Below are 14263 nucleotides of genomic sequence, written 5' to 3' on the forward strand. Positions count from 1 at the left end.
CCCTGGTGCCCCTGCCCAATATTATCCCACAACCCAACATCATTAATAAAAGATTAACTTGCTATTACCTCATTGTTGTTTGTGGAAACTTGCTGTGCACAAATGGTCTGTTCACGTTTCTTCCATTAGAATAGTTACCACACTTCAAAAGAACTTCATTGGTTATAAAGGGCTTTGAGACCTGAGGTGTGAAAGGCCCTATATGCAATTTCTTTCTTTTTTCTTTATTACACACAGGAGAAAAACAGAATCTATTCTCCAGTGCCACAGATTCCAAGTTTGTTTGCAAGGGCAGTTTATTTCCTTTTGACTCACTGCACAACTCAGAGATGATGAACACTGATGGCATTGTGCTTTGATATGAAGTGCATTAATATTAATAGGGCTGACCATCTCATCCACTGTTGAATGAGCCATGTAAAAACACATCTCCTACTCAGTTCCACAGTGCCGAGGTGCTATTTTATCTCTTTCACTTATCTCGTTGGCCCAACCACTCAATCATTTATGTCTTTGGGCGAGCACTGACACTTATGAAAAACCACCGAACAAAGGGTGATAATGGCTGTTCTTTGCCGGAGGGGGGCATTCAATTGGAATGCTGAACTTTCCAGCCTCTGTAGTTACTCTAAAGCAGTGTAACTAATGCTTTGTAACAGGGACCACAATTCCCAAATAGTAGCTTGCTCACGGATCACTCTCAGGCATGCCACAGTGTGTTGCACAGTGTGTAATATGAATCTGTACATTCAGTTCTTAACTCCCTCCCCCTCCTTTGCCCAAGAAGGTGATTGCAACCACCAATTTAGTGAACATTTATGATCAGTTTTGCACTATTTTGCACCCAAGTGCCTACGGTTTTCCATTTCCGTGGGACATTTAAGTGAACACCATGGAGCATTGGGGGCCATAAAGCTTAATTGCACAGTCCCAATAGTTTTCATATCTCAACCTGTGGATATTGACAGATTTAGGACAAATGAGTCAGAAATGCAAGCACAGAAGCTGGTCCATGGCTCACAGTTCAAATACTCCTACTCTGGGGACTGAGCTGGAAGTATGTTTGACAGTAAGGGCTTTTACAAACATAGCAAGTGAAATAACAGTTAGAGAGGGAAGGACTGCTTAGCAGTGAATAGGGGAAGAAAGTTGTTTTGGGTAAAGGTGTGAAAGATATTAAATAAATATTCTGCATTTTTGTTTTACAAATGTTGGTGGAACTGAGAATTTAGGTCTACTTGGAGGAGAATATGGAATCGTTGTTGGAGATGGCTATAGACAAGGAATAGGTTCTGAATAAAATAGGAACATAGGAACTGGAGTAGGCCATTCAGCCCATTGAGCCTGCCCTGCCATTCAATATGATCATGGCTGATCATCCTCTTCAATGCCTTTTTCCCACACTATCCCCATATCCCTTCATGTCATTGGTATTTAGAAATCTGTCAATCTCCACTTTAAACATACTGAATGACTGAGAATCCATAGCCCTCTGGGGTAGAGAATTCCAAAGATTCACAACCCTCTGAGTAAAGAAATTTCTCCTCATCTCTGTCCTAAGTGTCTTCTCCCTTATTTTGAAATTGTGTCCCCTGGTTCTAGACTCCCCAACCAGGGGAAACATCTTAGCTGCATCTACCCTGTCTATCCCTTTAAGTATTTTGCAGGTTTCAATGAGATCACCTCTCATTCTTTGAAACTCCAGAGAATACAGGCCCAGTTTCCCCAATCTCTCCTCGTAGGACAGTCCTGTCATCCCAGGAACAAGTCTGGTGAACCTTCATTGCACTCCCTCTATGGTAATAATATCCTTCTTAAGGTAAGGGGACCAAAACTGCACACAGTACTCCAGGTGCAGTCTATTCAAGGTTCTGTACAATTGAAGTAAGACTTCACTACTCCTGTACTCAAGTCCTCTTGTAATGAAGGCCAACATACCATTTGCCTTCTTAATTGCTTCCTGCACCTGCATGTTAGCTTTCAGTGACTTATTGACAAGGACTCCCAAGTTCCTTTGTACATCTACACTTCCTAATCTCTTACCATTTAAGAAATACACTGCACATCTATTCCTCCTACCATAGTGGATAACCTCACATTTTTCCACATTATATTCCATCTGCCATGTTCTTGCCCACTCACCAAGTATGTCCAAATCTCCTTGAAGCCACTATGCATCTTCCTCACAACACACATTCTTAACTAATTTTGTGTCATCCGCGAATTTGGAAATATTACACTTGGTCCCCACATCCAAATCATTGATATATCTTGTGAACAGCTGGGGGCCAAGCACTGGTCCTGCAGTACCCCCAGTAGTCACAGCCTGCCAACACGAGAATGACCTGTTTATTCCTACTCTCTGCTTTCTGCCTGTTAACCAATCCTTACCATGTCCACCGACTCCCCTTTATCAATTCTGTTAGTAACAGCCTCAAAAAACTCCAACAGCTTCATCAAACATGATTTCCCATTCATAACTCCATGTTGACAATGCCCAATCAAATCATTATTATCCAAGTGTCCATTTATCACATCCTTTAGAATAGATTCTAGTATTTTCCCAACAACTGATGTAAGGTTAATAGGTCTGTAATTCTCTGTTTTCTCTCTGCCTCCCTTCTTAAATAATGGGGTGACATTTACGACCTTCCAATCTGCAGGAACCACTTCAGAATTTATAGAAGTTTGGAAGATGATCACCAAAGCATCCACTAACTCCAAAGCTACCTCGTTCAACGCTCTGGGATGTAGAATATCAGGTCCTGGGGACTTATCAACCTTCAGCCCCATTAATTTCTCCAATACAACCTTACTAATACTAATTTCCTTCAATTCCTCAATCTTCCTAATCCCTTGGATATCTAATTCTTGGAGATTTCTTGTATCTTCCTCAGTGAAGACAGACACAAAGTAATCATTTAGCATCTCTGCAATTTCTCTATTCCCCATTATAAATTCTCCTGACTGCCTGTAATGGATCCACATTTGTCTTAGCCAAACGTTTCCTTTTTACGTACCTATTGAAGCTTTTACAGTCTGTTTTTATGTTTTTTGCTAACTTACATTCATATTCTATTCCCTCTTTCTTTATCTGTTTCTTCATCCTCCTTTGCTCTATTCCACAATCCTCCCACTCCTCAGGTTTACTACTATTTTTGGCAGTTTTATAGGCCTTTTCTTTTAATCCTATACAATCCTTAACTTCTTCCTTTGTTATCCACAGTTGACTGCCTTTACTTTTGGGGTTTTGTACCTTGAAGGAATCTATAGTTGCTGTAAACTATTTTTAAAGACTATCCATTGCCTATGAACTGTCATACCTTTTAATGTATTTTCCCAATCCACCTCAGCCAATTTGCCCTTCATACCTTCATAATTTCCTTTGTTTAAATTTAACACCCTGGCTTCAGATTGAACTACCTCACTTTCAAACATTATGTAAAATTCTATCATGTTATGGTCACTCATCCCTAAAGATTCTTTTACAACATGATTATTAATTAGCCCTTTCTCATTACATAATACTAGATATAAAATAGCCTGTTCTCTATTCGGTTCCTCAACATCTTCTTCTTTGGCCTCCTTGTAGAAAACCATCCTTAACACATTCCAGAAACTTGTCCTCTACAGCATTAGTGCTCATTAGGTTTACCCAGTCTATGTGCAGATTGAAGTCACCCATGATTACTGTATTACCCAAGCTACATGCTTCTCTAATTTCCTGATTAATACCATGTCCCACACTACCACTGCTGTTTAGTGGCCTATAAACAACTCCTACCAATGTTTGCTGCCCCTTACTGTTTCTTAGCTCCACCCAAACATATTCCACATTTTGTTCTTCTGATCTGAGATCCTCCCTTACTAAAGTACTGATCCCATCCATTATCAGCGCAACACCACCTCCTTTTCCTTTTTGCCTGTCCTTCCTAAATGTCGAATATCCTTGAATATTCAATTCCCAGTCTTGATCACCCGTAGCCATGTTTCCGTAATGGCAATTAGATCATACCCATTTACCTCTATTTGGGCCTTTAAATCATCAACCTTGTTGTGAATGCTGTGTGCATTCAGGTAGAGTGCCTTTAACCTTGTCTTATTGAAATTATTCTGCATTCTAAGCCTAGTTGATGCTTGCCTTTGTTTCGCCTGCCTTCTAATGTCACTTGCTACCTTTCTACCTCCTGTTCCAGCTCTACTTCCTTCCAATTTGAGCTACCCCTCAGGTTCCCATCCCCCGGACAAGCTAGTTTAAACCCTCCCCAACAGCACTAGCAAATCTCCCTGCAAGGATGTTAGTTCTGGTCCTGTTAAGATGTAGCCCGTCCTTAAGTTATTGGGCCTTAATAACTTGTATCTTAGAGTGAGAAAGAAACAGAGTCAGAAGAAAAAATGATTCAGAAAGAAAGAAACAGACAGAAAAAACACAGAGAGGTGAGAGAAAGAGAAAGAAAAAAGAAAAAATAGAAAGAAACTGAGATAAAGAAAGGGAGAGAGAAGTAAAGTTGAAATCAAGAGAGGCAGGAAAAAGAGTGAAAGATATAGACAAAATAAAGGCAAAGAAAAAGAGACAGAAAAAAGGGAGAGAAAGAACAAAACAGAGAGACAGAAAAAAATAGAAATAAATAAAAAGAAAGCAAATGAGAGACAGAAAGAGAGAAAGACAGAGACAGAAATAACAAAAGAAAAATCAAAAAAGAGAGAAAGAGAAAGAAAGAACAATAAAAAGAAAGAGCATGACAGAAATGAGATAGGAAGAAGGAAGGAAAGAAGGAAGGAAACAGATCTTCCCTTCATACGAACACAAGGAAAAGCTGATTACACTTAAAGCCCTGCCCCTTGTAACAGATCAAACTCAATTAATGTTTCCCCAAAATAGCCTTCTCAACCCCTTCGCTCTTTGGAAATACACCAAACCGTATCTAGATCCCATTTACAGGTTTGAGTGGAGCATAAACACTGACATGCAGTGAGATGCAGACAGATGCAGCAAAATCTGGGCAACATTCAGGCTTGGGCTGATAAGTGGCAAGTAACATTTGCACCACACAAGTGCCAGGCAATGACCATCTCCAACAAGAGAGAATCTAACCATCTCCCCTTGATGTTCAATGGCATTACCATCGCTGAATTCCCCCACTATCAACATCCTGGGGGGTTACCATTGATCAGAAACTGAACTGGACCAGCCATATAAATACTGTGGCTACAACAGCAGGTCAGAGACTGGGAATTCTGCAGCGGGTAACTCACATCCTGACTCCCCAATGCCTATCCACCATCCACAAGGTACCAGTCAGGAGTGTGATGGAATACTCTCCAATTGCCTGGATGGGTGCAGCTCCGACAACACTCAAGAAGCTCAACACCATGCAGGACAAAGTAGTCTTCTTAATTGACACCCCATCCACCACCTTCAGTATTCACTCCCTTCACCACCGACGCACAGTGGCAGCAACTCACCAGGACTCCTTCAAAAGCCCCTGACCTCTACCACCTAGAAGGACAAGGGCTGCAGATGCAACACTGCCACCTGCAAGCTCTCCTCCAAGCCACACACCATCCTGACTTGGAAATATATCACCATTCCTTCGCTGTTGCTGGGTCAAAATCTTGGAACTCCCTTCTTAACAGCATTGTGTGTGTACCCCAAGGACTGCAACGATTCAAGAAGGCAGCTCACCACTACCTTCTCAAGGGCAATTAAGGATGGGTAATAAATGCTGGCCTAGCCAGCGACACCCACATCCCATGAATGAATAAAAAAAAAGTATGGACTGGTTGGGCTGAATAGCCTTTTTCTGTGTTATATATTCTATGTAATGCTGTGCCTGTCAGTATCTTTCTGTAATATCATTCCATAATTCTAATAGCCTTTAAGTGCAAAACTTCTCTCCGTCTTCCCTTCTTGTTTCCTTACTTCCTCAATTTAAAAGTTATATCCCTTGGTATTTTGATCACAGTTAACAATTTGCCTCATACAGCTTTGTCAATTGATTCCATAAACATCAGAGTCTCTTTACAAAAGAAAGCAAGTTGAACTTTTCCTCATGCTTTAGATTCCTGATAACATCTTCCAGTTTGCCTGTCTCCATCCAAGGACAGGGTAGTCCTTTTTGTAGCTACTTCACCACAGCTGCACAGAAGACTCCAAATGCAATCTGACCAACACACTATACAGCAGAGTTGTCGAACATACAGGTTGGACCAGGATCTGGCCTGCCAAGAGTTTCCATCTGGCCCGTGGATATAAACTGTACCCATATTCACAGCTGACAGGTACTGAGAGCAGGAACAGCAGTTGCTGAACTTCGGACAGATTCAGGGTCTTCCAGCGGGCTTTAAAAAAAAACGGAACCTGCTGGAAAACTCCGTATCTGTCCAAAATTCAGAAAGTGCTTTTTCTGCTCCCAGCACCTGTCAGGACAGATTCGGGGTTTTCCAGCGGGTTCTGATTTTTGTTTTAAAAAGCCTGCCGGAAAAACTTGAATCTGTCTTAAGTTCAGAAACCGCTGTTCCCGCTCTCAGCAATGGTCAGAGAGAGACGGGGGTGGGGGGGGGGGCAGACTTGGAGACAGAGAGAGATGGAGGGAGAGATAGAGACAGAGAGAGAGAGGGAGGAAAGATAGAGACAGGGGGGGAGAGATAGAGACAGGGGGAGAGATAGAGGCAGAGCAGGGGGGAGATATAGAGACAGAGAAGTGGGGGGAGATAGAGACAGAGAGAGGGGGGGAGAGAGAGAGACAGAGAGAGAGGGGAGGAGAGATAGCGACAGAGAGTGGGGAAGAGATATAGACAGAGAGAGAGGGGGAGAGAGAGCCAGAGATGGGGGAGAGATAGAGACAGAGAGAGAGAGGGGAGAGAGATAGAAGAGATAGAGATGGGGGGGAGAGATAGAGACAGAGAGAGAAGGGGGGAGAGACGGGAGACGGGGGAAGAGAGGGGGAGAGACGGGGAGGAAGAGCAGGGGAGAGACTGGGGGGGAAGATCAGGGGAGAGACGGGGTGTGGGGGGGGAAGAGCAGGGGTGACATTGGGGGAGAAATTGGGGAGGGGAGGGGAGACGGTGGGCAGAGATGGGGGAAGAGGGGAGAGAGATGGGGAGAGGGGGAGTGGGAGGGTGTGGGAGGGAGGGAGGGAGAGAGGGAGGGGGAAAAGAAAGAGATCAAGATCACTCCTGACAGATGGTCATCTATCTGGAATACTCCGCATTGCTATGTCAATTGTGCAGACAGAGATTGAGTATTTATGCAAGCAAAATTAATGCCAGGTATGTCACTAAATCAGTGTTCAACACAATGATGAGAAAGTAAGTCAATAAATTAGTTTCCTCATTGAAAGCTTCTTCACAAAAATGCATATTTGTTGTTTTGATAAAATAAATTTTTAATGCCTTTATCTTTCCGAAATTTTCTCACTGGCCTCCTATGTAGGACAAAAATTGTAATGTGGCCCCTGACGCATAAAGTTTGGACACCCCTGCTATACAGCAACAATACAACCTCCTTTGATGAGCATTCTATCCCTTTGCTAATGCAACTTAGTATCATATTTTTTCCTTTTTACACTAGCTAAACATTGGACTGATAGAATGATAGACATATAGGAACATAGGAAATAGGAGCAGGAGTAGGCCTTTTGACCCTTTAAGCCTGCTCCACCATTCAACTAGGTCATGGCTGATCTTCTAGCTCAATGTCATTTTCCCGCATTATCCCCATATCCCTTGAAATCTTCAATATCTAGAAATCTATCGATCTCTGTCTTGAACATACTCAATGACTGAGCCTTCATGGCCCTCTGGGTAGAGTATTCCACAGATTCACCACCCTCTGAGTGAAGAAGTTCCTCCTCATCTCAGTCCTAAATGGCCTACCTCTTATTCTGAGACTGTGTCCCCTCGTTCTAGACCATCAAGCCAAGGGAAACATCCTTCCTGCATCAACCTTATTGAACCCTGTAAGAATTTTGTACGCTTCGATGAGATCACCTCTCATTCATCTAAACTCTCGACAATATAGGCCCAGTCTTCTCAATCTCTCCTCATAGGACAAACACGCCATCCCAGGAATTAGTCTGGTGAACCATTATCCAAGATGAATTACAACAACTCACCAAGGTTTCTTCAACAGCACCTCCCAAACCTAAAACCTCTACCACCTAGGAGGACAAAGGTACCAGGTTCACAAGAACACCACCATCTCCATGTTCACTTCCAAGTCACACACTATCCTGACTTGGAAATATATCGGCATCCATTCATCGCTGGGTCAAAATCCTGAAACTCCCTACCTAACATCACTGTGGGAGCACCTTTATCACACGGACTGCAGCAGTTCAAGATGGTGGCTGACCAGCACCTTTTCAAGGGCAATCGGACATAGGCAATAAATCCTAGTCTTGTCAATGACACCTACATCCCATGAATGAATATTTATGAACTGCCGCGCTAAATATCAAGGCGGCTCAGCGGGACAAATCCCACGCCCCCATCGCTTAAAAAGCTCACCGCCAATATCGACGGTAAGCTGGTAAAATCCAGCCCAAAGAATCACAGAACAGTTACATTACAGAAGGAGGCCATTCAGGCTGTCAAGTCTGCGTTGGCTCTCCAGAGGAACAATTCACCTACTGCCTTCTCCCCGTAGCCCTGCACATTCTTCCTTTTCAGATAATAATCAAATTCCCTCTCGAATACCTTGATTGAACCTGCCTCCGAATGGAGATCCGAAGGCGCGGGAGATCCGACAACTAGCCAGAATATCAGCATAGGACGGCCGTCGCGATGAGGTAAGTAATTATGCTTTCATTCAAATTAATTAGCATATGTTAATAATATCCCCGGCGCTGAGCAGCAGCGGGGGGCAGCCACAAGGCCTCGCCACCACTGGTAATATGGGGTGGGGCCTTCCCGGCATCGAGGCCCAGGGTGGGACTCTCCTGAAGGTATTTTCTGGGCCCCCCGCTGTTGGGGGGCTGGTAAAATCTAGCCCTATGTCTTTGCTGATCAGCATATTATACCTCTGTTCCATGTAATATATAATCTCTTTCTTGGATCTTTGCTCAAATGTTAATTATGTTAAACTGCATGTGCCACTTAGTGGTCCATATTTCCTTCAGAATTGGATTGTATTAATATCCATTATTCGCACTGCTTATTGTTGTTATTTACAACATTGTAAACCTGGCATATAGATTTCTAATATATAATAAATATAATCCTCTTTCCAGACGCAGCTACAATATGCTTAAGTTTAGAGAGATGCAATGTACCTCATTGGTGGAGAGTACGGTATCCTCATCCAGACTCAGCACAGCATCCGTTGTTATGGCATTGTAGGGAAAGAAGCGACTGCTCATTGTCTTGAAAAGAAGAGGCATCAGGATTAGTATGGGACCTTTCCTGCTCAAGTGTTCCCATTTGTATTCTTGTACAGTTAGTACCCCACAGGTGAAGATTGTCAATTGGGGTGAGGTACCTGAGCAATAGCTCACTTAAGGACAGAAAAGGAAGAAAATTGGATTTTAACAAAAAAAGTGTAGCCTTCTCCTTGTTTGTCACTTCCTTTGTGGGAGGCTGATTCATGCTAGGATATGGCTCCACAGCCATCCGTTGTTCTCCATTATCATGCCTATTGGAGCTCTCCATGCATGATCCCATTGAGTGTCAGCAGGCTATTAGACAGTGGGAGGTATCATTGCTGAACCCAATCCAGTGCTTATTCAATGCCCACAGATGCAGAAGCTGCTGGGCAGTGATCAGTAGCAAGGGCCCCACTTAATATTTTTCTTTTTCTTTGGTCCAGGTGTACTATCTCAGCACAGACCAGGGTATTGAGTACAAGCAAGACTTTCCTTGTCTGCATGGTTTAAAGCCATATTGGGCTAGACATTTAACAACTGAGCTAATAGTCTTCCCAAACTCCAGGAGGGAGGAGTATCTGAAATCACCAGACACAGCGTCTGATTAAATGAGATTGTACAGCCCCTCATGACTAAGGTTGTCACCACTCCAGGGGATTGATTCCTGGAGATTCCAGGGCAAAGACTAATCTCCAGAACACTGCTGTCAGCAACCTCGAAGAAAAATCGTGGGGACATTAAAAAACCCAAAATTCTTTGAACATTTTTGTTTATCAGTTATAAAGAATAAAATTGGACATGTGAGAAAAAGCTCGTTTGACTGACAATCAAGAATCATCTAATCAGATAATGAACAGTCCGTTCACTTTCTGATTGGCTGTGAGAAAGTGGGGCACCGCAAGGACGAATATGTCAGGCAAGCAATGGCAGGTGAGTGTTGGGCAGGGTGGTTAGAGCTGGGAGATCATTTGATGACACCTCTCGGAATATGTCCAGCTAGAGTAAACAATTGTACTCATGACCAAAACCATCCTTTTCCATTGCCTGGTTAAAGTGTTATGTTTGTTGCAGAAGAGATTACTCTATTTGTAGGTGTGAGGTTAACAGATTGTCTGCACGCATTCTGTTTAGCATATGGAACCTGGAGTCTTGAACCTTGGAGTCTCACCCACCCCCCTCAATTAGTGTTGCGTTTAATTAGTGGATCATGTAAATAGTAAAATTACCAATCACACCCAACATACTATTAAAGTTTGTTAAAAAAATAACCTTGTCTTTGGCACAAAACTATAATTAGGTCCAATTCAAAAGCCTCTTGGCCAGTATTAACCTAGATTTCTTTGCACAAGAACCTTCATTTATATTCAGTTAGAAGTATTTCATGTCCATGTGGTATTCTGTGAATGTAGGTTACATGAAGTCCATATACAGATGACGTAGAGGCTGTGCACAGTCTGTATACAGTTTACATACAGACCCTATACAGGCTGGGCACAAACTATCAATAGGATAGGTTTAGGCTACTGACAAACCACATACAGGCTGCCTGTAGACTGGAAAGATACAGCATCCACATGTTATATGTAGGTTACACATAGGCTATGTATAGACTGTGTACAAGCTTATACCCACTGCTGATATTTATAGGATATACTTCTCTTTGGCCTCCATGTCTCGAGAGACAATGGGTAAGCGCCTGGAGGTGGTCAGTGGTTCGTGAAGCAGCATCTGGTTTGGCTATAAAGGCCAATTCTAGAGTGACAGACCCTTCCACAGGTGCTGCAGATAAAATTGGTTGCCGGGGCTGTTACCCAGTTGGCTCTCCCCTTGCGCTTCTGTCTTTTTTCCTGCCAACTGCTAAGTCTCTTCGACTCGCCACACTTTAGCCCCGCCTTAATGGCTGCCCGCCAGCTCCGGCGATCACGAGCAACTGACTCCCACGACTTGTGATCAATGTCACAGGACTTCATGTCGCGTTTGCAGATGTCTTTAAAGCGGAGACATGGACGGCCGGTGGGTCTGATACCAGTGACGAGCTCACTGTATAATGTGTCCTTGGGGATCCTGCCATCTTCCATGCGGCTCACATGGCGAAGCCATCTCAATAGGGTGGCTCAGTAGGGTGTATATGTTGGGGATGTTGGCCGCCTCGAGGACTTCTGTGTTGGAGGTACGGTCCTGCCACCTGATGCCAAGGATTCTCCGGAGGCAGCGAAGATGGAATGAATTGAGACGTCGCTCTTGGCTGACATGCGTTGTCCAGGCCTCGCTGCCGTAGAGCAAGGTACTGAGGACACAGGCTTGATACACTCGGACTTCTGTGTTCCGTGTCAGTGCGTCATGTTCCCACACTCTCTTAGCCAGTCTGGACATAGCAGTGGAAGTCTTTCCCATGCGCCTGTTGATTTCTGCATCAAAAGACAGGTTACTGGTGATAGTTGAGCCTAGGTAGGTGAACTCTTGAACCACTTCCAGAGAGTGGTCGCCGATATTGATGAATGGAGCATTTCTGACATCCTGTCCCATGATGTTTGTTTTCTTGAGGCTGATGGTTCAGCCAAATTCGTTGCAGGCAGCCGCAATGCTGTCGATGAGTCTCTGCAGACACTCTTCTGTGTGGGATGTTAATGCAGCATCTTCAGCAAAGAGGAGTTCCCTGATGAGGGCTTTCCGTACTTTGGTCTTCGCTCCTAGACGGGCAAGGTTGAACCTGCCACCTGATCTTGTGTGAAGGAAATTTCTTTCTTCTGAAGACTTGAATGCATGTGAGTGCAGCAGGGAGAAGAAGATCCCAAACAGTGTAGGTGCGAGAACACAGCCCTGTTTCATGCCACTCAGGATAGGAAAGGGGTCTGATGAGGAGCCGCTATGCTGAATTGTGCCTTTCATATTGTCATGGAATGAGGTGATGATACTTAATAGCTTTGGTGGACATCCGATCTTTTCTAGTAGTCTGAAGAGACCACGTCTGCTGATGAGGTCAAAGGCTTTGTTGAGATCAATGAAAGCAATGTAGAGGGGCATCTGTTGTTCACGGCACTTCTCCTGTAGCTGGCGAAGGGAGAAAATCATATCAATGGTGGATCTCTCTCCTCGAAAGCCACACTGTGCCTCAGGGTAGACATGCTCAGCCAGCTTCTGGAGCCTGTTTAAAGCAACTTGAGCGAAGACTTATCCCATTATGCTGAGCAGGGAGATTCCACGGTAGTTGTTGCAGTCACCGCGGTCACCCTTGTTCTTATAGAGGGTAATGATATTGGCATCGCGCATGTCCTGTGGTACTGCTCCCTTGTCCCAGCACAGGCAAAGCAGTTCGTAGAGTGCTGAAAGTATAGCAGGCTTGGCACTCTTGGTTATTTCAAGGGTAATGCCGTCCTTCCCAGGGGCTTTTCTGCTGGCTAGAGAATCAATGGCATCACTGATTTCCGATTTTGTTGGCTGTACGTCCAGCTTATCCATGACTGGCAGAGACTGGGCTGCATTGAGGGCGGTCTCAGTGACAACATTTTCCCTGGAGTACAGTTCTAGGTAGTGCTCCACCCAGCGGTCCATTCGCTTGCTTTGGTCAGTGATTGTGTCCCCTGATTTAGATTCGAGGGGGGGCCATCTTCTTGATGGTTGGCCCAAAAGCTCTCTTAAAGCCATCATACATTCCTCTGATATTTCCAGTGTCTGAGGCCAGCTGAATATGACTGCATAGGTGTTGCCAGTAGTCATTTGCGCAGTGCCTGGCTGTTCTTTGTGCAGCGCTTCTGGCTGCTTTAAGTTCTACGGAAGTTAACTTGCTGGGGGCTTTCTTGTAGTTCAGCAGTGCAATGCACTTAGCGGCTATGACAGGTTCCAGCTCTTCAAAGTGAGATTGAAACCAGTCTGCATTCTGCTTTACACGTTTGCCATAGGTGGTCATTGCTGAGTCATAGATGGCGTCTCTGATGTGGGCCCACTTGGTCTGTACATCCCCTGTAGGAGTGTTTTGAAGGACTTTTTCAAGTGAATTTAGAAACTTATGTAACAGCTGTGGATAAGAAATTCTGCTCGTGTTGATGTGCGGGCGGCCCTTCTGCTTGAAGTGATGCAGCTTCTTTGGTTTGAGTCTAACCTTGCTGCACACCAGAGAGTGGTCAGTGTTGCAGTCCGCACTGTGGAAGCCGCATGTGATTTGAATGCTGTTTAAAGAGGCTCACCTTGTGACGATGAGGTCCAGCTGGTGCCAACGACGTGATCTTGGGTGCCTCCAAGAAACCTGGTGACAGGTTTTAGTATGAAAGAATGAGTTGGTGATGCAGAGGTTATGATAGGTACACAACTCAAGCAGTCTCTGTCCATTCTCATTCATCCTTCCAATGCCATAGCACCCAAGGCAGGAGGGCCGAGTCATGGTCGGCCCCAACCCTGGCATTGAAGTCCCCCAGCAGGAACAGATGTTCGGTATTGGGGAGGCTACTAATGATATTATGGAGTTCCTCGTAGCTTTAGCTTCAAGTGGGGAGCAGAGTGTTGGAGCATAGATGCTGAGTAGGTGTACTGGACCAGAGGCAGTGAGCAGTCCGATGGACAGTATGCATTCCGAGCCATTTGAGGGTGGCTCTATCATGCTGAGCAAAGAGTTTCTGATGGCGAAGCCCACTCCATGCTGTCTTGGTTCTTCAGGATCCCTACCCTGCCAGAAGAAAGTGTAGTCTTGCTCTCTTAGAGATCCGCTCACAAGGAAGCGTGTCTCCTGAAGTGCTGCAATGTCCACATTGAGTCCACTGAACTCATTGTTAATGATGGCGGTCTTCCGAGAATCGTTGATTTGTGTAAGGTCTTCCGACAGGCCAGACACATAGTTCTGACGTTCCAGTTTGCAAAATGAAGGGCTGGTACCTTCTTTCCTTTTTTTGTCGTGCTGTTTGGTG

General features: G+C 44.4%; 1 protein-coding gene across 1 annotated transcript in view; it reads right to left on the minus strand.

The window, feature by feature from the left end:
* LOC137347227 (exostosin-1-like) overlaps window positions 1-14263 on the minus strand; it is a 297713-nt gene that overhangs the window by 16403 nt on the left and 267047 nt on the right. The window contains exon 8 of the mRNA XM_068011474.1: window positions 9276-9365. Within this exon, the coding sequence (XP_067867575.1) occupies window positions 9276-9365 (90 nt within the window). The remainder of the gene's footprint in view (window positions 1-9275; window positions 9366-14263) is intronic.

Source organism: Heterodontus francisci, chromosome 31 (assembly GCF_036365525.1).
Source record: "Heterodontus francisci isolate sHetFra1 chromosome 31, sHetFra1.hap1, whole genome shotgun sequence".
In the NCBI taxonomy this organism is placed as follows: Eukaryota; Metazoa; Chordata; class Chondrichthyes; order Heterodontiformes; family Heterodontidae; genus Heterodontus; species Heterodontus francisci.